At 54.8% G+C, this 20,877-nt stretch overlaps 1 protein-coding gene across 3 annotated transcripts in view; it reads right to left on the reverse strand.

Annotated features, from left to right (window-relative positions):
• The window catches only part of HIP1 (huntingtin interacting protein 1), a 50,814-nt gene that overhangs the window by 26,117 nt on the left and 3,820 nt on the right, over positions 1-20,877 (reverse strand). The window contains exon 1 of one of the 3 annotated variants that reach the window (XM_072882226.1): positions 727-875. The exons of the other annotated variants lie outside the window; for them this stretch is intronic. Coding sequence (XP_072738327.1) covers positions 727-744 — 18 coding nt within the window. The 5' untranslated portion in view covers positions 745-875. Of the gene's footprint in view, positions 1-726; positions 876-20,877 lie in introns of those variants that run through there. 3 annotated transcript variants of the gene reach the window in all.

Here is a 20,877-nt window from a genome sequence, read left to right on the forward strand (position 1 = left end):
CCTCCAGGACGTCTGGATCCTGCAACGGAGCTGCGAACAGCCAGGGCCGTACGGGCTCCACGCTGCACCCAAGGGACCTTCCCCGTCCCTAACCCGGCTCTGCCGGAGCACCGTGAAAAGCAAAACCTCTCTTCCCAGGTGAGCAGCGCAGGGGAGGAACATGGCTCCCTGCAGGAACGGACCCTAAACCCCCACTTTTCACCCCAAACTTGTTTCCATCCCTAATGCCCGGGTGAGGGGCTGCCCCCCGGGCCGAAGGGGCTGTGACGGCAGCACCGCGCGTGGGGACACGGGCATGTGGGGACACGGACACTCGTGGCATCACCTGAACCCAGCCGAGTCAAAGATCGGGCGAAAGCAAGTTAAAACGGGTGTGAGGGAGCAAACCCCGACCCAGGCTGCAGCAGCACGGGGGGGATGGTCAGCTTTAACCGCGAGGATGAGCCCCCGATAACCGAAGGAGGCGGCGCAGGGCTCCCGCTGCCGCCCCGAATCCATCCCCGGTTCCTCCTCATTTTACACCAGGAGGCACCCATGTCCGGGGGCTTGCAAACACCCGAAACTTCCCCGGGAAGGAGTTTCGCTGCGTCCAAACCCTTACTCCAGGAATAAACCTGGATGCCGCGCTCTGCCCCCCCCGCCCCCCGCGGTGCTGGGGGGGTCCCGGGGCGGGTCCCCGGGGGATCCCCGGCGGGGTGCGGCGATCCTCGGGGCCGCGCCACTTACCACCTTGCCCAGCTCCATGGCGGAGGGGCGGCCGCGGCCGGGGCTCCGGGCCCCGCGGGCGCCGGGTGCGGGCTCAGCGCGGCGCGGCGGTGCCCGTGGCGGCGGTGCCCATGGCGGCGGCCCCGCGGGGCGGCGGCGCTGGAAGGTTCCGCCGGGCGGCGGCGGCGGCGGAGCGGCGCGGAGCGGCGCGGCGCGGCGCGGAGCGGGGCGGGGGGGGCGCGCACCCGCGCGCGGCGCGCTCCCGCGAGGGGCGGCACAGCTGCGCTGGGGAGGGGGAGGAAGCGGGGGGCGGCCGCGCCGCGCCGCCGGAATAACAAAGGAGCCTGGCGGGGGCGCGCGTGGGGGTGGGCGCGCGTGGGGGGGCCGGCACGCCACCGCCCACGCTGAACCGCCCACCCGGGAGCGCCCCGCCGCGGCGCCCGCCCGCAGCCCGCGGGGCGGTTTCGGGGCAGAGGCGAGCGGTGGCGGAGGGGATGCCCGGTGGCAGGGCGGGCGGTGGGCTCCGCACCCCCCGGGACAGCCTGCCTGAACCCCTGCCTCGCCGCCTGCCCCCCGCTCCATCCCCTGCCCCACCGCCTGCCCCATCTCTGTGCCTGGGGGGGAAGCTACCGAGGGTCTGGCCGGTGACCCGCCCAAGGGTTTCCCTTGCCCAGGAGCCCACTCGGCTGTCGCAATCTCGGTTCCAACAACAAAAGCAATTAAACTGGCGTGGTAAATGAGTCCCCCGACCTCAGGCCACCATTCTGGGGCGGGCACGGCACGCTGACTGCCCGCGTTGCCCGCACTCCGAGCAGGGATTGCCGCCCCGCTGTGGGACAGGCAAACACCCAGGCAGGAGTATTTGGTTTTTTTCCCGGCTCCTACTGGTGCTCAAGCAGCATTTTAGCATCTTCCAACGGGAGGCACGAAAGAAACCCAAACAATTCTTCTATCGTTCTGCAACCCCAAAGCAGGGAGGAGGAAAAGCATCGCAGCTGCCCCTCGGCTGAAGGTGGAGGAGAAGCTTCACAGCCCTAAGAAAAAAATGCTGCTGCAGTGCTGGCCCTGGCCGAACATGCTAATCCCCCAGGATTACTATAGTCTAGTCGCGGCTCAGCCACTTACTCTGGCATGGTGACTTGGCCACTCTTAACAAGGTTCCGGGATCCCACATCCCTGCAGGGACTCATGGGGACAGAGCGCCGCCACCCCCGTGCTCTGCCAGCACCCAGCTCCGCACCCACCCCCCCCGCCCAATTAATCCCTGCCCTGGAGGGGGCAGCTTTTAGGGCCAAGACCCAGGTCGTGTTTTCCTCAGGTGGCTGTTAAAGCCTCTGCTGCGATTCCTGGGACAAACGGACGGACGGACAGCAGCACAGCAGGTACACAGCTCGTTGTTTTTTTGCTGGACCAAACGTGTTTTGCTGGACCAGATGGTTTTAAGCAGCAGCCAAATTCCCCTGGGAGCAGAGTCTGGGCCCTGCTCTGAGCCTGGGGGTGAGCATGAGGCAGCGCTCCGGGTGCGGGTACCCGCCCCGATCACAGGTACCTGTTCCTATCGTGGGTACCTGCCCCCATCACGGATGTCTGCCCCTGTCATGGGTACCTGCCCCATCATGGGTACCTGTCCCTATCATGGATACCTGCCCTGCCCCATCACAGGTACCTGCCCCATCATGAACACCTGCCCCTGTCATGGATACCTGCCCCTATCGTGGACATCTGCCCCTATCATGCCAGGCATGATGGGGCTCGACAGCCCCTACCACGACAGGCATGACAGCATGTGTGTGTGGCGGGAATGGTCTCTGCCGCGCTGGCCATGGGAGGCATGGCACCAACCCTGGCATCCCCGGGACAGGGCGCCCAGGCCCCGAAAGCAGAGGGGACAAACCCAGAATCGAGCACTGTGGCTGGGAAGGGGCAATGGGGTTTGTGCCCTCCCCACGGCGAAGCCCCTCGGCAAGCGATTCCCAGCCGTGCTCTCGGCATAGGAAGATGGAGCTTGGGTCCTCGCTGCACAGCCCAGCCCCCAGCCTGGTGTTCACCCTGGCTTAATGGGATCCTGGAATTAATTAATTCACCCTTGTCTGGGTTTAGCATTGCTCTGAACCCAACGCTGCAACCGCTGCTGCCTTGCTGTCCCGGGATGTCCTGCAGATGCCATCTGCGCTTCCCAGAGCACCGTCCCCAGAGGCACCAAGAAGTGTCAGCCTCCAGAGGCCACAGCCCTGCAAATTAGCACTTGGCCATCAGGTTTTAATGCCTCACGTGCATGAAGAGACCTTAAGGCAGGTATGCAAAGAGCACGCCCTGCAAGGCACAGTCAAAAACAAAGAGCATCCTCTGGAGCAAAACCCAATCCCCCCTCACCACATGCATAGGATGGATGTGACTTTTCCTACGATGCCACCTGCATATATAGCTTGTAAAATAATATGCAGGGTCCACCCTTTAGCCATATTTACTGGCAACACCCTGTAATACCATCGAAACCTGTGTGCAGCCATGCTAAGCTGCCCACCTCCCGTGTACAGGCTTTGTGCTCCCAACATCCCTCCTTAATCCCACAAATTAAGTCAGCTCATCATCATTAACCTTATTTCTCAAAATCAAGCTTTCACGCAAGCGCACCCCTGAACCAAACACCTCAGCTGGTGCTAAAGCCAGTTCAGAGAGAAGATGGTTATTGCCGTTATTGATGGTCTCCTACGGATCCTGCAGAGCTGGGATATGCAAGTGTCTGGCTGCCATGGCACGGCCACGGCCGCTGTGTGGTTCCTCACGGCTGAGCTGCTCCAGCCGGCAAAGCCCAGATTTTGGAGGCCACCAGAAAGCACATGAGGAAAAGGGAGAGAGCTCCAAGTCCACCTGGCTTCACAGCAAGGGGGGGTCTTCAGCTAGAGGGCAAAAATAAGAGCCAAGGCAGCTCTAGAAGAAAATCTGAAAATTAATTTCAAGGCAATTTCAGGAGGGTCCCTGGAGCAAAGGGAAACCCAAATTCCCCAGCAGCAGGCAAAGCTGCACTCCCCAAGCTGAAAGCACCGAGCAGAGAGTGGGGATGGCTCAGGAGGGGCCAGCGTGACCCGTGGGGACAAATCCCACCACTACAGGGATGCCTTGGGGTGAAAGGAATTTCCTTCTTGCTTTACTGAGCCCAGGGGAGTTCCCTGCTGTGGTTCACCACATCGCCGGCACACAAGAGCCGCTCCCGCACTGCACGATGCTCCCAGGTTATTCCCAGGGGCTCCTGTAAAGATGCCGAGGCACTGACCTACTGCTCTTTGCAGCTGCAAGAGCATCAGCTCTGCTTCCAGTTTCCTTCAACTGCTATAGATACAAATATGTATATATAATACTTAACTCACTCGCACAAATCCACTGACGGCTGTTCAATAAGTGAACTTGCTCTAAATCTCCGTGCCACTGTGGCAGGAGCTGGGGGGGATATATAGAGCATCCCAATCGGGTGTGCAAACCCACGCTTCATCCCAGGCTCCAGCAACCCTCTCCAGGGCTGCACCCCATCCCAGCAATTTGGGATGAGCTTGCAGAGGACCAGCCCTAGCAAGCCTCTCCGGAGCAGATGCGCTCCAGTTGGGATGGAGGGAATTACCTTGCGAATGAAGGCAGTGGGGGGGATGCGCTGAAGGTGCTGCTGAAAAACCGCAGGGCATCAAAGGCGCTGCCTCCGCCAACCCCTCCAGCTTGGGGGGTAGGAAGGGACCTCTCCCAGCAGGGAATAGGGAAGGCAAAGCAAGGGCTGCTTCCCTGGAGAAACAGGGGGGGAGGCAGCCCCACGCTTCAGCCTGTCCCCTGAGTGCCTTCATCATCCTCCTGGCTGATCAGGAGAGGCGGACAGCCCCTCCTCTCCCCCCCGGCTGTATTTAATCTCCTCTGGTGCTTCACTCCGAGACTCTTTACACCACCCTGGAAACACCCTCCATCCTCTTGCAGCTCTGTTATTCTCCTGCGAGTGGGACGGTACAGGCGTGTCGGACCACGAAGGATGAAGGAGGAGAGACACTCAGTATCTTCCCTGAGCCCACCCGAGGCTCCGCGAGCAGCTTTTAAACTCTATTTTGGCAACCAGCTCCCACTAAAATGAAGGGAATTAGGGCTAAAACGTCTCAGCAAATGTGGCCTTTTGTCATTACAGCCAGCTTGACGAGGTTCGTTGGGTAATGATCTAGAAGGCATTTTCTTTTATTGGTTTTACATTCCCTACTTCTATTTGAGCGAATCTCCGCCTGAGCTGACGCTTGGGGCAGGATGGAGCGGAAAGCCCGGGACGCTCTGCTCTGTGAAGCATTTACATCTCTCTCAAAGGTCTCCTGCCTCTTTTTTCCCCCCTACTGTTCATTTTACCAGGTCTAAAAATACTTCGAAGCCTTTTAAACCCTCTTCCCCTGCAGCCGCCTCCCTCCTTGATGACTAATAATATCTGTTGCTCCCTCTCGATCTCTCTGTATTTCCCAAGTTCTTCCCTGAGGGAAGGAACCAAACAGGAGCTGTGCTCTCAAACCACCCCTTGGATTCACAGTCTCTTAAATTCATTTTCCTCGGGGAAAGCCATTTTTTCCCAGCTGCCCAGTGTAGGAGCAGTTTAAACCCACCTCCCCACAGCAGCTCTCTTAGCTCATGATAAACTAGTCCTGCCCCATGGCTTAACCATGCAAGATGCTGCTGGAGCATCTTTCCAGCATGGGATCTCCAGGATCCCGGGGTTTTCAGAGCTCTAGGTATAAAGCAGAAGAGCAGGTTCCTTGGGAAAACCACTGAGCACTTAGAAAACTATTTATTTTCTATTTTGCAGGTTCCAGCTCTTTTCAGCATCTCTCCAGATCTGGAGCACTCGCTTGGGGGGTGTGCCTTCAAGGACTCGTTAGACTGGGTTTAGTTTCTGGTCCATGGAGCTGGGTGAGCGTCACTGGCTGTGCAAGGAGTTTGGTTTTTTAGGAGAAGGGAGTGAATGCTGGGCACCAGGGTGTATTTGTACTAGTGTGACTTAGAGGAAAAACCCACCATGCCATCACCATTTGTGGCAATGGCTTTTTTTTCCACTAAGCTGGGAGGTTAGAGCATCGTAACAGAACAGCTTTCCTGACCGATCCCCTACGCTGCTCCACGTCCTTCCAAAACAGAGCCGAGACCTGCCTCGCGCACCCTCCCCATGGCCAGCATCACACCACAGGTTATTTGGGATACAGGGATGGAGCAGCCGCATCGGCAGAAGCTGAAGGTGTCATGAGTTTCTCTGGATTCAGACACCGCAATACAGCCAAACCCCTCTGGGCTGATGCCACACCACCGCGATTTTCAGAAAGGATCCAGCAACGAACAACCTTCAGAAAACCCTCACACTCATTAACACTGATGATGTAAAAAAATATGCCCCAAATTGTCAGAGTCTTGGTGAACCAGCTGCTTTTCCGTACCAAATCTACACTCGCACGGGAAGCAGATTTAAAGGGTGTTTGGGTGCTCCGATACTTCTGGAAATCCCCCCCGGCTGACTAATGCCCAAATATCTTTGCAAATCTTGATTTAGGAAAAATATCCGCTCTGGAGCAGTGCTTAAAAAGCTCAAGGCCGTTTTCAAATCCTTGTAATGCTGCAGTTTCCTGGGCATGTGAAAGCGAGAGGAAAAAGCAGATCAGTCTGAAGCGGGCATGGGTCCAGGGCTGGCGGCTGCACCAAAGGCTTGTGCCGGCATGGAGCAGGCAGCGTGGGCAGGAGCAGGCAGCCCAGGGCTGCCGGTGAGGGGGTAATTTCAGTGGGTACTGAGCTCCCCCAGCTCCTCACTGTGGGCTGGACCAGCACGGGCAGTCGGGGAGAGAAGCCCTTCCATGTCGCCCCAAGCAGAAGATAAATGAAGAGCTCCCGGGGTGCAGAACCATGCAATCCCCGCGGGACCGATGGGCACGGGTGAAGCCAGCGCCGCTGACAGCCCCAGGCCAGGGTGCGGGCAGGAAGCCCAGCTCCATTATCCCTCCTGCCTTTACAGGAAGCCGCTTTGTTGTGTTGTCAATATACAGATTTTCTTAAAAAAAAAAAAAAAAAGCTGGGGTTCATGCTGTCATTATTGATCGTTTGTTATTTTTAGCTCCTTGTTCAATCTATGGCCATTGGTGTTACAGCAACCGCACAAGCCTCATGTAACATCACTCAGCGCCTGTGGACGGGGCTGCTCCAAGGTTAGCAGGAGCTCAGCGAGCAGCTCTGCAAAGCCAACGGAATTAAAAATGCAAGAGGGAAAGAGACACAGGATAAGCAGCATCCTCCCTGCTTGCTGCTTCACCCTCCTGCTGATGTTGCAAGAAGCCAGGCAGATCCTCCCATCCAAACCTGGAGCAGAAGAAACTCCCGTTCCCCACCTGGCGTGGAGGGCTAGGAAGCCATAGAAAGGATGACACCAAGCTGAGTGGTGCAGTCGATACGCTGGAGGGAAGGGGTGGCACCCAGAGGGACCTGGACAGGCTGGAGGAGTGGGTCCATGTGAACCTCATGAAGCTCAACCAGGCCAAGGGCAAGGTCCTGCACCTGGGTCAGGGCAATCCCCAGTACCAGCACAGACTGGGAGATGGATGGAGGGATGGATGGATGGATGGAGAGCACCCTGTGGAGAAGGACTGGGGGATAGTGGTGGGTGACAAATGGGACATGAGCCGGCAATGTGGGCTTGCAGCCCAGAAAGCCAAGCATCTCCTGGGCTGCATCACCAGCAGCATGGCCAGCAGGTCGAGGGAGGGGATGCTCCCCCTCTGCTCCCCTCTCCCGAGACCCCCCTGGAGCACCGCGTCCAGCTCTGGGGTCCCCAGCACAAGACAGACATGGACCTGGTAGAGCGGGTCCAGAGGAGGCCACCAAAATGGTCCGAGGGCTGGGACACCTCTGCTATGGAGAAAGGCTGACAGAGTTGGGGTTGTGCAGCCTGGAGAAGAGACAGCTCCGGGGAGACCTTACTGCGGCTGCTCAGTACTTAAAGGGGGCTTGTAGGAAAGAGGGAGAGAGACTTTTGACCAGGGCCTGCAGTGACAGGACAAGGGGTCTGAACGAGGGTGGGGTTAGGCTGGACATAAGAAGAAATGTTTTACGATGAGGGTGGTGAGACACTGGCACAGGTTGCCCACTGAAGCTGTGGATGCCCCATCCCTGGAAGTGTTCAAGGTCAGGCTGGACGGGGCTTCGAGCAACCTGATCTCGTGGAAGATGTCTCTGCACACAGCAGGGGGGTTGGACTGGATCATCTTTGAAGATGTTCTTCCTTGCAACCCAAACCATCCTGTGAGTCCATGATCCTATGATGGATGGGGAAGGCACCGCCTGAAGCCCTCGATCAAAAAGGACAGCCTTCAGTAGCCATGTAAGTGAATCATGGCAGTGGGATGTAAACCTGCACGCTTAACCTCAGCTAATATGTATGTGACCACGCAGATCTCTTCTGTGTCCCCTGCGGCCCCATTTGTACGTGCAGGTTATCTGGAAACCCTTCTCAACTCCAGCTGAGGCTCGGCCTTCCTTTACACACGCACAATGCATGGCTGTAGTTAGTCGCTTCCTTCTTGTAAGCCTTAACGCCGACACCACTGAGATAAGCAAAACGCCCAGAAGAAGGAAACAGGGTTAGCAAATGTCACAACTGCACTACCGAACCGTCAGCACTGTGCTCACCGCTCCCATTTTTGCCACGTTGCTACTCCCTGGGCTGCCAGCGCCCAGAGCTCCTCTGTCACCCACCTCCTTGCAAGCCCCAGAGATCTATGGGGATAAATGCCCGCAGCATCTATCCCCATCAATGGGGCCATTTACCCCCATCAATGGCCCCCAACTTTGTCCACACTTCTCCACTTTGCAGCCCCTCCGTATCTGGATCAGTGCTGTCAATGATTCAGAAGGTGGTTGATGAAACACGGCTCCCACCAATTTCCTTTTGAAGCCCTTAAGTTCTGCCCTGGAGGCTTCATGTATGGGGAGCTGGTGGCTTCACGTGGAGCACGGCTGGTGCCTGTGGGGCTGGAGACAAAGCCATGCCAAAATACCTTCAGCATCTGCCCTCGGGTGCCTTCCTCCTTCTCCCAAAGCACACTGAGCCCCCTCCCTTCGGTAGCCTCCAAACCTCTGCCTTAGGTGATCTTCAAATTGCCCCATCAGAGGAATCATTTTAATTATCTGCTTTTGTTTGTCCCTTGAATTGAAACCCGCAGACAGACCCAGTGGCAACACCATGTGCACGATGCTTCAGCTCAATGCCCAGCCAAGACTTGCACACCCACCGCCCAGGACCTTCTCACACCTCCTGAACTTTATTTCCACACAAACCCAAAAGACGGGGGAGAAGGGGGCTGAGCAGATGCTCCCAGCAGATTTGCAATGTGTACACACACGTCAGCACCTACAACAAGCCCTAAATGTTAACAGCTTCAGCACATCTGCATAATGAACGAGGAACAAACTCATCTGAAGTGAAACCACCTGATGCAATAGGTTGGGAAATGCCACAGCAAATGTTTTCCCTGTGGCTGGACCCCACCCTCTGGGGCCAGACCCCTGCCAGACCCCTGCCAGACCCTGCCTGCAGTCTGCAAAGCAGTGCTGGAGGGACACAGAGGGCAGCGGCATAAATATTTATAGGAAATAGGCAACGTATTTACAGCCCCGGGAAAGTTTCCAGCTCTGAGTATATTCATATTCAAGTGCCGCGTGGTTGCAGGGAGAGATTGGAGCAAAGCTGGCGATGCCGGCTCGCAGCAATGCCGCCTCCTCCTCCGAGCACTCCCGGAGGTTTTTCCACTTTCTTTGGCATTGCGGGTCACTTCCCAGCTCTCTCACCCCGCAGCCCGGCCGCCGAGACCTCTGCCCACCTCCCCATCTCCTGGAGAGCTGCTTCCCAGAAGTGCCGGCAAAGGGGCAGGGGGCTCATCTCCCTCCCACCAGACCCAGCGGTATCAAGGTGCCCATTTCAGTCTGGAGGGAAAACGGCAGAGCAAACGAACTGATGTCCAAATGACAGATAAAAATGACATTTTTGACTCACCACTCAGCATCCCCCCACATGTGGCGGGTGACCAGTGCCAGGATGATGCTCTGTGGCTGAAACTGCTCCCCTCTCCCCCAGCAAGGACAGAGCTCACTCCCGGTGTCCAAATCTCTGACATTGGGAAGGTTTGTCCTTTATAATTAATAAATATTGTTTTACTAAATACATAGGTTCTAAGCCTATGCATATTTAATAAATACCTAAGCCTAAGGCAACAGAAGGCTGTCAGTACTGGAGCAGGATGGAGCTCCGTGTGCATCCCTCTGGGATTTCCCAGGACTTTAGAAATGAGCGTCCAGCTTTGTTAAGCCACCAGCACGGTCCCCAAGCCCCGGTCCCCAGCAGACCTCCCCGGCACCCAGGCCACCATGCGGTGCCAGCTGTAAGCGGAGCTCAGCACCCAGCGACGGGGTGTCCGTTCCCCGTGCAGAGGAGCAGGATGGGACAGAGGAGGAACAAGGGATGTTCTCCGATGGATGTATAACTGGAAAATAAACCAGCCCCGCTCTGGTATGTGAGCTCCAAGCTTTCCTCATGCTTGGTACAAGCAGGCCACGCTCCCTGTGTTCGACACCTCTCCTGTGCCTGCAGATGCTCCCCACCGCAGGTGATGCTCCCCACAAGGAGCTCCGTGACTTTGCCGGGCTGTGAGCATCTGGCATGCCGCCTGCTTGCTGGGTGTGGAACGCGCCTGGGGAGCACATGGAGCCAGAGCAGGGATCTCTGCTGGGACACGGGGTGGAGCCCGAGGTGGAAAAAACCCCAGCGTATAAAGGAAACTGTGTTTCATGTGTTATTGCTGCCTGTCTGACGCTTACCAACAGGGGAATCGCAGGCACGATTCCGTGCTGCGAAATCCCTTCCCGAGATCTAAATATTAGTTTTTACTCATTTTCCTTGTTCGAAAACAAACACTGCTGGCTGGAGTGCATGCCAGCACACCCTTCAGCTTACCCAGCCCAAGCAGAAAGGGTTGCACTGTCCCAGTCCTGCCAGCCCCGGCACTGCGGCTGGAGAGTAACCGAGAGCGTAAAACCCAGCTCTGGGTGTGGAAAACACGCCTGTGCCTCCTGGCAGGACGGGGAAAACGGATGAGAGGCACTTGCACTGGGCACAGACGGTGAGAGGCGCCTCTGTCGGGAGCCCCTCCAGCAGCAGGAGGAGATGCCCCCATGCTGGGAGCCACTGGTGCCCCACGGCTCACCCACGTGTGATCCCACAGGGACACGGGCCGGGCTCGGGGGGTCAGGGGGCTGCACCCACCACCCCACACCCTGCCTCCTCCAGCCCCGCGAGCGGGATGATGCATCCTCCGCAGCAAGATGGAGTTAGCGGGGATGCAGTACTTGTCCCTATGGCTACAGGAGGCAGGAGAGCCCTGGACACAGCCCTGCCCGCACACTGCAGCTGCAGGCAGCAGCATAGCCCCAGCCCAGTGCAGGACAGGGAGGCAGGGCAGCTGAAGGGCTCTGCACCCTGAGGATGTCCCTGCCAGAGTTAAATAGGGCAGAGGGAAAGGCAGCCCCAGTATCTCCATGTTGTTTCAGGAAATCAGAACGTATAATCTGAGAGGGAAATCTCTGCTCTCAAAAGCAAATCACAGCATCCAGAGCATGCATGGTGCTATCACTGCCAACCGCCTCCTGCCCGCCCGATGCTGGGCATGCATTGCTGGCAGAGGGGCACATAGGACACCAAAACGATGAGGTATTGGCTCCGAGAGACAAAATGTGTGCTCCTGGCTACATATCGACAGCCGAGCTGGAACTGAAGTGCAAGCAGGCACCTTTTCCCAAACCATCAGTCACCCCCCTCTGTGATACAGCACTCACGTCGGCAAACGAGCCACGTGCAGCAGCTCAATCCCGCTCTCCCAGAGATGGCAATAAGGGGTTGTGCTGGTTTTGGCTGGGATAGAGTTAATATCTGGCTGGTGCAGCGAAGTCCTAAAGTCTTCTAAGTACTTAAAATCAAACATCCTACTAAACACACCCAATTTCATTACTTTTCAGCAATTCAGCAGTTGTCAGACACTGCCAGACCAGCCCTGCACAGGGGACTGTGGTCCTCACTGCCCCCAGGGCATCCTCCTGCAAGGGATATGCTCTGCTGGAAGGTGACAGGGCTGGCCGGCGTGACATGGGGACAAGGGCTCCCGTGTGACCAGCGTGATGTGGGGACAAGGGCTCCCGTGAAAGCTGGTGGGTGACAGCCAGCCTCTTGGACACAAAAGCCACAGGGATCAGACTCGTCTGGGCAAAGGCGGATGGATGGCTGGGCAAGGCACCAGCCCGAGGACCAAGGGAGCCGCACCCAGTGCTTCTGCAGAGAAAAACCTCCATGTTCCTAAGGCATTTGGGGAATCAGGACTTTTTTTTACATTTTTGGATAAATAAAGAAGATTGTGCTAGAAATCTACTGACTGATGTTATCAGAAACAACCCAAAGAGCCCTGAACACAGCCCTGCTGCCATGGCCAGTCCCCTGTGCTGTACCCAAGTGCTCACCAGCAAGGCACAGAGAGACAGAAATCTGCTTGGTGAGAATTAGCATGATGCTGCTACCTGGGAGAACAGCATATTGCAACTAAACACCAGGACCAGGAAAAAATGCAGGTGAGAAGTAGACGTTCCTGTACAGGAGCACCCAGGCTGCCAGGACCGCCCGGGCATCGCTGCTGCGGTGCTGTAGTCGTTATATGGGACAGCCACGTGGAAGGAGCTGAGCACCGGTCCTTCTTACCCTGTAGGGCTGGAAAAGATGGAAATACCTAGGATAAGAAGAATAAGCTCTTGCCATGGCCACACAAGCTGCTCACAGGATGCTGGTTATTTCACTGAGCAGTAAACATGCTGCTTCTCTTTGCAGGCTGGAAAGGAACAGTCCCTTGGAGGTGCTGGTATCAGATACCCAAAATTTGCTTATCATCAGAAGAAAGGAGCTGGCAGACTTCATCCTCTCTGATAGGAATCAGCAGTTCTTAGCATTTCCACAATGTCCAAAATTCCTTTTTCCTGCTGATGGGAAGAGAAGCTGGATACCTAGACAGTAATTGCTCCCAGAGCTGGTGAATGCGGCAGAAAGGGAGGAAAAAGGGTTAAAATTATAAACGGTGTAATGGACACAGCCTGGCTAATTGCCGTTTCCACGTGATGGCTGATTAGAAGAAAGAATTGGTTCAGATTTGACCTCAGATGAATTTTTCCCAGGTACGGGAATTTTTCCCAATGCAGTACAGACCATTCCCAGCAGCCATCGGTGTCCTGTCAGCCCACCCCAGCTGACGCAGCCCTGCTGCCTGAACGATGATTGCACACAAAAGGGACTGGGGAGGCCAGCAGACAAGTGGCAGCAGGGACCCGAAACGGTTCCTGCGTGATAAAAACTCTTGGAGGGGGAGATTGCAGCCATAGCATGCCCAAAATGGTATCCAAGTATTAAGGGATTAATGGGGAAGTCTAGGTAATTATACCTCTCTCCCATGGGAGAGAGGATCGGACTCGCTGGGATGCCCAGGGGAGCCTGTGCCAGCCCTCGGGCAGTGGCAGGGCAGCTCCTGCGCCCCTGCCCTGGCTTTGCACCACAGCCAAAATCCCAGCTAATTTTAAGGGGCTGAAAACCACAGGTTTTGTTTAACAAACTGTCCTCTCCTTTTTGCTACCATTTATTTGCAGCCGTGCAGCAGACAAAGCTTCGCTTCCCTCCCAGTGGGCAGAAATCGCTGAACATTTTGTCTGAGCTCTTTGCTCACCACCCAGCAGCTTTAGCAAATACCTGATCTCTTATCCACCCCCCAAACATTATTAATTTCTGCAGCTTCATCCAACACCACCAGCACACAGGGAGCTCTTCTGCCAAACCAGCTGCGCCAAGGCACAAAATCTGGGGGTTACAGAAAATACAGGCAGGGGTGAGAGACCTCATTCCCTGGGAAAGCCATCTCGCGGAGGCTCAATGGCTGGTGTGAGGGCACTGGGAATAAGGCAAAGGAGAAAGAAGACCCAGTCTGAGTGGAAAAAATGCAGGACATGGTTCCCAGCTCGGCACTTGCGGCAGTGGAACTCTTCAAAATTGGACATCTCAGCTAAAAAAATAATAAAACTGGAATGCATAAGCAGAGAGCAGCCCTATTTCTAGCTGCGACTCCTCCCTGTGTGCTTGGCCTCCCAGACGACTCAGAAACTCAAGGCGCTTCTTTCCGAGCTATAAAAAGAGCTGGAGCAGGACTGCAATAGCCAGGAAGACAAACAAGAGGGGAGCGCGTCCTCCTGTCAAGGCCAAGAGCATCTCGCCAGGAGAGGAGCGAAGCCAGGAGATGGTCTTGCTCAACCCACCTCCTCAGCTAACGTCACCTTTTGAGGTGCCCACAAGGAGGGAGGGCTGTGGGGCATGTCAGAAACTCCAGGCTGGATGCCACCCGCCGAAACTTTGGCTGTGTCACGTCCCAAGTCACCCCACCGCCTCTCACCCCTCCTGCGCAAGGAGGAGTAGTGAAGTAGTAGGAGTAGTGAAGCTTCATGCCACGCTGCGTATGACCCCCGCACCCGTCACCCCAACATAAGCCTGGGTCACTGGAGCAATGAGATGCTCTGTGCTTGGGGGGAGGCACGGGTACATCCATGGGCATCTGTGGCAGGTACCGCAGTGAGCAGAGCTGGGGCATAAAGCCTTTCCTGGGACCACGGGGAGGAATGAGCTGCACCAAAACGCAGCTCCCTGCTCCCCAGACGGGCTGCTAAAGGGGTTAAAAACCTTGCCTGACACCCGCTCCACACGTCCCAGCAGGACAGTATGGACCATGCAAGTTCCAGGTAACAGAATGAGACCATAAAATTCAGCAAATACAGAAATACCTACCTTTGCCCTCTCCAGACAAGTGTTTACCTCCGCAGAAGCAGTCAAACCTTGCTGACTCTGTCAGAACATTTCATTCCCATTTGTGAAGTGCACAAAACCTTTCTGGCTGGGAAAACACAAGGTCTCCACCAGGTCATGGACTGGGAATGGCTCCACCAGAAGAGATGATTTCTTCAATGACTTCATTGACTTATTCAATGCAGAAGTCATCATCTCTTCTGGTGGAGCCATTCCTAGTCTACATTGACTTGTTCAACACAGAAGTCAAAGTCTTCCACTGCCTCCACTTCAGCATTGCCTTAAGACAATCTTCACACACCACTAATCGGTGACGTGGGATTTTTGTTGTGAGCAGTTGTGAGGGTTGTAGAGCTGGACTGGGCGGCCCACAAGGAGCAACCTGAAGATGGCACACTTGGTGCACGCAGTAACCGTGGCTCAGGAGGAAAGGGACAACCATGATGCCCACGGACCAGCAAGGGTGAGGGCCAGCACCAGCGTGACCTGCTGGCAAGCCTACTGAGATGCAGAAGTGCTGATCAGTGCTTGATTCAATGGATTGCAGAGATTGCATTTAGTCCACACCTGGATGACCAGTGACCTTCACCAGGTGGGGGACTTGAGGGCCACATCTCGCTTGTGCAGAAGATGCAAATCGCTCTTTGCAACCACACCCAGAGCCTTCCCCTGCCCAGACGCCCAATCCCAGGTGAGCATGCTTGGTGGGAGCTGTAATCTCAGGACGTGCATCACTGGGTCGGAGAGGTCTACTGCTGAGGTCTCAGCACTCATGCCATCACCTCTTTTCTGGGGTCGCAGGCGGAGGAGGAGGGACAATTCCTGGGTGTCCCTTATGTCCAGGCACAAGCACCCCATTTATGCTTACAAAACCCTGTATTCTTGTTCACTTCCATGTGAACACGACTGGAAAACACTATTTTCCAGTGAGCATCTGCTAAATAAAATAAAAAGCGATGCCATGCAGTCTCTAGAGAGCGCTGGGCTGCTCACATGGAATAAAAGAGACAAATGGTAACAATAAATAGCAAGTCTCCAGCCCAGCCCTGGCGAGAGAAGCCTCTTCTCCCAAAGGGTCCCTTTGTTTGCTGCAACTTGCCTCTTTTCTGCACGGTAAATACTTAACTTTCTCTCCTCAGCATCAGTGCCTCAGCTGCCAGCCCAGCTCTGGCAGCACCGCGGTGCTGGCCGAGGGGCTGCACCGTCCCCCGCAGGAATTGGGTCACTTGGCAAAGCAGTGAACGTGGTGGAAAGCTGGGCGGTAAACACCAGACCACAGGAGACCCCCAAGGAGCAGAAACCTAGATGCCAACAGCCTCTGATGGAGCATTTGGGGCTGCAAGACCAAAAAACCACCTGGGAAGGACACAGGCTGATGCTGTTAAATTGGGATTTACTGCAATCACATTAAGCTGGCTATCAGTCAGACAGGCTAAAAATAGCATGTAAAATTATGAAAGTCCTGGAATAAAGTAACCACAGCTTCAGCAATCTGATCTGCAAGCATGCTTAGCAGAGTTTTGTTAGTTTGCTCAACAGCCAAGAAACAAAGAATCTTCTCCACCTCATCACTCAAAGGATGGTAGATGTGGGCAACTGAAGTCAACCTCACAACCTCAGTTTCACGACAAAGCCATAAAAAAATCCTAGTAACCTCACTATGAGCTGCATAAAGCTGAACGAGCTCTAGAGCTACCTGATTTCTCAGTAACACAGTTTTTGCAGCCACTGCACTGATGCTTTTTGCGTTGGTGGGAACAGAGAATGCAATGGCATCTGCTTGTCCAAGTGCCAAAATGGCACGGCTGGCTAAAGGCAGGGCAAGAAGGGATCAGCAAGCGTGCGCAAAGCCCCATGGGAGGGCACAGGCTCCAAGACACAGCTGATGGACATACCCACCTCAAAGCCTGCAGTGGGGACTGGGACCATCTGGGAGCATCTCTGTGCTGGACTGAAGATGTTGTTGGAAGCTATGGCCAGGACCATACCCTGCAGCAGCCACAAGGCTAAGCCTGTCCTTGTGGTACAATACCAACCACGACCACAAACAACCTACACTACGCGCTCTCCATCGGTGTGAGACTTGTCAAGCTGCAGAAATGTCCCACCAAAGAAGGGACTGAAATTCTGCAGTTACAAAGGAAGCTCCGTGTGCTAAGACACAGTTTTAATCTGAACAAGGGTAGTGTTAGGCTGAACATAGGGAAGAAATGTTTTACGATGACGGTGGTGAGGCACTGGCACAGGTTGCCCACTGAAGCTGTGGATGCCCCATCCCTGGAAGTGTTCAAGGTCAGGCTGGACGGGGCTTTGAGAAACCTGGTCTAGTGGAAGATGCCCCTGCCCATGGCAGGGGGTTGGACTGGATCATCTTTGAAGGTCCTGGTCCCTTCCAACCCAAACCACTCTGAGTCCATGATAAAATATTAAATGTCTGCATGCACCTTTGAGCAAGTGACTTCACCTTCTGCATGTAGACCAGCGATCATTTACCTTCCACTGTGATTAGCCCGGAACAGCACACAATGTATAATTAGTCCAGCCGTGGGCTGGGACTTGCATATCCGGGCTAAAATACCGGCTGCGCTGCTGGTTTCTGCTGTCACCCGGGGAACAGTCAGTCCCCAGGAAGTTTTCTTATTTAGTGACTGTGCAAAATAAATCAGCCAAGCTGGTGGCAGAGATTAGGGCCAGGATCCGGCCCTTCCTCCAGCCCTCATGCTGCTGTGTGACCCTGCCGGCTGTTGGCCCTGTGTCCCCACTGCCCCGGCGTGGGTCAGCCTCGGGTGAAAGCGGAGAGGGACCGAATCCCTTCAGGACAGAGGGGTTTTAAGTCGATTCTCCACAATCCGTGCCAGCACCCAGCCCACCAGGGCTGAGCCATGGGGCTGCCCGCAAAGCCTCCTCTCCTGCCTGCACCAGGGTGTCCCTGGGGCAGTCCTCACCAGCCCTTCCCAGCATTGCTTGCTGTGTCCTGAGTATGTTTTTTTAAACATAAGTATCAATATTCTTAATTAAATATAACTTTTTAATAAGAAAAAGAACTTTTTAAAAATTAAAGTGTCAGGTTTGTGCAAGAAAAAGTCTGCAAAGATGTGGCAACCTCTGGCTCTAACCACTGCCCCTGTTCTTGCTTGCTTTGAGTTACAAATACATCCAGTTTTCTGGCTCAGAAATACGTGTGTCTGAGGACCCAGGCGTCTGTCAAGCTCAGGATCTATGCAAAGGCTGGGGCAGTCATTTTAGCCCACCAGCCAGAAGAGCAAATGAGTTACACAGCTGGAGGCAGGCAATGGGATGAGCACGGGCATGGCATTTGGGTGCCGGGGCTCATGCCTCTGTGGCTGCATGCCGGATGGTGCTGGAACAGGCGATGCTCAGCATTGCACCTATGGGATGATGCACTGGGAGCTGCAATGGGCACCTTCTCCCCATCCTCGGTTTCTCAGTCTTCAACCAAAATTGTCCCTCCTGCAGCTTCAGCCCCTTCACTTTGGTCTCTTCAGAGGTTTTTTTCCCCTGGAAGAGCAAAGCTAGGACGAGCCACCCCCTCCTCGTGACAGGTGCCTGCTTCCCACCTGCCCTTCCCCACCATTTTCCATGGGCTCAAGGGTCACTGCCAGTGCTGGTGCAGGGGACCACACTCAGTCCAGAGTCCTCTGACGGGGAATTTGGTAAAAATAATCCGCCTGGCTGGCTGCTTCTCCCCAGCTTTGCAGGAGGATGGAGTTTAACAGGCTGAAGTTCAGACGGCAAGAGCCCCTGCGCTCATTAGCGCAGGACACGCTTGGTGGGGAGCCCTCTCCTAACTGCAGAGCCACTGAATTACAACCACCCCGGCTCACGTCGTTCATGCTGATCTGTATTTTAAAGATCAGATTTTAAAGAGCCTCCTGTGACCATCAGGGCAGCACGTGCTGAACAAGGGCAAATGGGTTTTGGGGCAGCAATGTCCCCCAGCCCTTGGCATCCCTGCCTTCCTGCTCAGCCTCTGGCGTGATTTGCAGCAAGGTCCCCCCTTGTCACCCCCCTTGTCCAAAAACATCACGTCCCCTTCTGGAGCAGCCCCCTGGACTCAGTGGCAGATGTCCCCCACATTCAGCACCAAACCTATTTATCCTGAGGCTTGGCCACTTCTGGAGTTCATCACCACATTAAAAAACTCAGTTATTTCTGCACATATTTTAAAAAAACCCAAACCCCTCCAACCCAGATTGCACTAAAGAGAAAAGCAGCCCCTAATCTGGTAAAAGACATACTATTTTCTTTCTCTGGGGACGGAAATAAGTTCCTAAGAGGGACTCGCTGAAAAGAGATGAGATGACTAATTTCTTCGCTGCTGAAGCTGTATTCAATCCCAAGCACCTCTAATTCCGATTAAAAGACAGGAGACCGAAAGCATGGGGGTTCACACAGCACAAAGCACAGGAGCTCATTTTCCTGGAGATGAAAGAGCTGTGAATTAATCCCCTGTATCACCTACTCCCCCAGGATGGGCTCAGCTGCCTTCAGCCCTCGCTCCCCGCAGCCAGGAGCTATTTTTTCCTGTTCTTGCTAGTGTCAATATGTTTCTTTAAATATCTTTTCAGAGAGGCTATATATATAGCCCCACTCTGGTGCTTTGAAAGGAGCCTCATTTCCTGTGTAAGAATTGAAGTTCTTGGCAAAGCTGCTGGCGGCTGCAGCATCCGAACCACAAAAATTGGTTTTTTCAGTAGTAAAATGGTATTTCCTCCACGACTGTGAGTCGTACCGAGCTGGGTCTGTTCTGAAACCAACGGGGCTGCTGTGGATGGGAGATACGGTGCCATATTCCCAATTATGTAAATGATGGGGAAAGGGATTAATTGCATTAATAGCAGTGGTTGGGCCCATTGCAGGGACCAGGATGGGCACAAAGCTGCTTTCCACCTGCATTTGTCTGTGAAAAATTTTGGTTCCCACATCAAAATGATTTACTAACTTTGTGCCCAATACGTTTTCTCCTTCTTCTGCACTGTCTCTACACGCCTGGTTTTTGAGAGGGCTCCTCCAGCAGCAGAGCAGGAAAGAAAACAGTTTTCCAGCCCCTGCGAAATGGTGGTGGGATGCCTCATGGGTGCTCAGGACCTTAAAAACCTTTCTGAGGAGATGTGGCATCAGCTGCGTTCAGCATGCTGCATCTCCCCGCTGGCAACGTGCTGCATCCCCCACCGGGAAGCCCTGAGCTGCAGGGTTTGACACCCCTCTGCACTACGTCAGGGACCTCTTATGATAGCGGCAGTGATGCAGACAGATCAGCAATCACCTTCTGCTGCAAATATGTCTTTCCAGGGTAACTTCTGAGTCATAAATTGCTTTTATTGCTGGTCCAGCAGCAACACACAGTCCTAAGGACCCAGTGTGCAAACATGCAAGAGAAGGTGGTGGCTGTGGGCAACACAAGCGGTCCACGTTTCTCTTTGCTACTCAGCTACTTTCTCAGAAAAAAACCACAGTCAAAGAAGATAAGTGCAAGTTTTTTAGATTTTCTGGAGAAATTTTAAACAAGAAGTGTCTTCTCCCAACACTCACCACTATTGGGATGGATGACCCTTGGCATTGTCCCCAGTGGACAAGTGCACAGGGACCCTGATGGGCACGTAACCTTGGGACAAAGCAGCACCACGTCTCCTGGCTCAAAGCCCCAGCAGACACAAGCTCTGGGGGACAAGCACGAAACTTCTGTCCCCCTCCACAGCCCCAGGCCCTGTCTCCACCAGCACTGCATGGATGTCCTCATCACTGGGACCCAGTACTGCCTCTGGACAGGGCAGTCTGCAGTGGTGTGGGGCATGATGGCACATGATGAAGCGTGGCTGGGGCACTGGAGCAACGCTCAGGACAGGGGGAAATATAGGAGAGTTATGTTGCCATCTTTGCAGCCCAGAAGACAACACGCAATCACAATATACTGTTTTCCTTCTGCCCAGAACCCACAGGGGCAGGAACAAGGACTGGAGCTCAGTGCACATCCTGCTGGGACTCCCAGGACACTTCCCCCATCTTCACTTTCTGAGCACATTTGCCCCTCTCCAGCGTTCAGTTTCCCAAAAGAGGGAAGGGGCTGGTGCAGGAGCAGCTGAGCAGAATCACGCTGGGTCAGAAAGAAGACCTTCGCACACCTTCAGCTTTCCAGGGGCCAGCTAGTGCTTGGGGATGCCATGCACCACCTCCATGAGTCTGCAATTCTGCCTGCACTGATGCCAAGCAGCGCTGGGCCTCGCTGGCCACGTCCC

Source organism: Ciconia boyciana, chromosome 17 (assembly GCF_034638445.1).
Source record: "Ciconia boyciana chromosome 17, ASM3463844v1, whole genome shotgun sequence".
NCBI lineage: Eukaryota > Metazoa > Chordata > Aves > Ciconiiformes > Ciconiidae > Ciconia > Ciconia boyciana.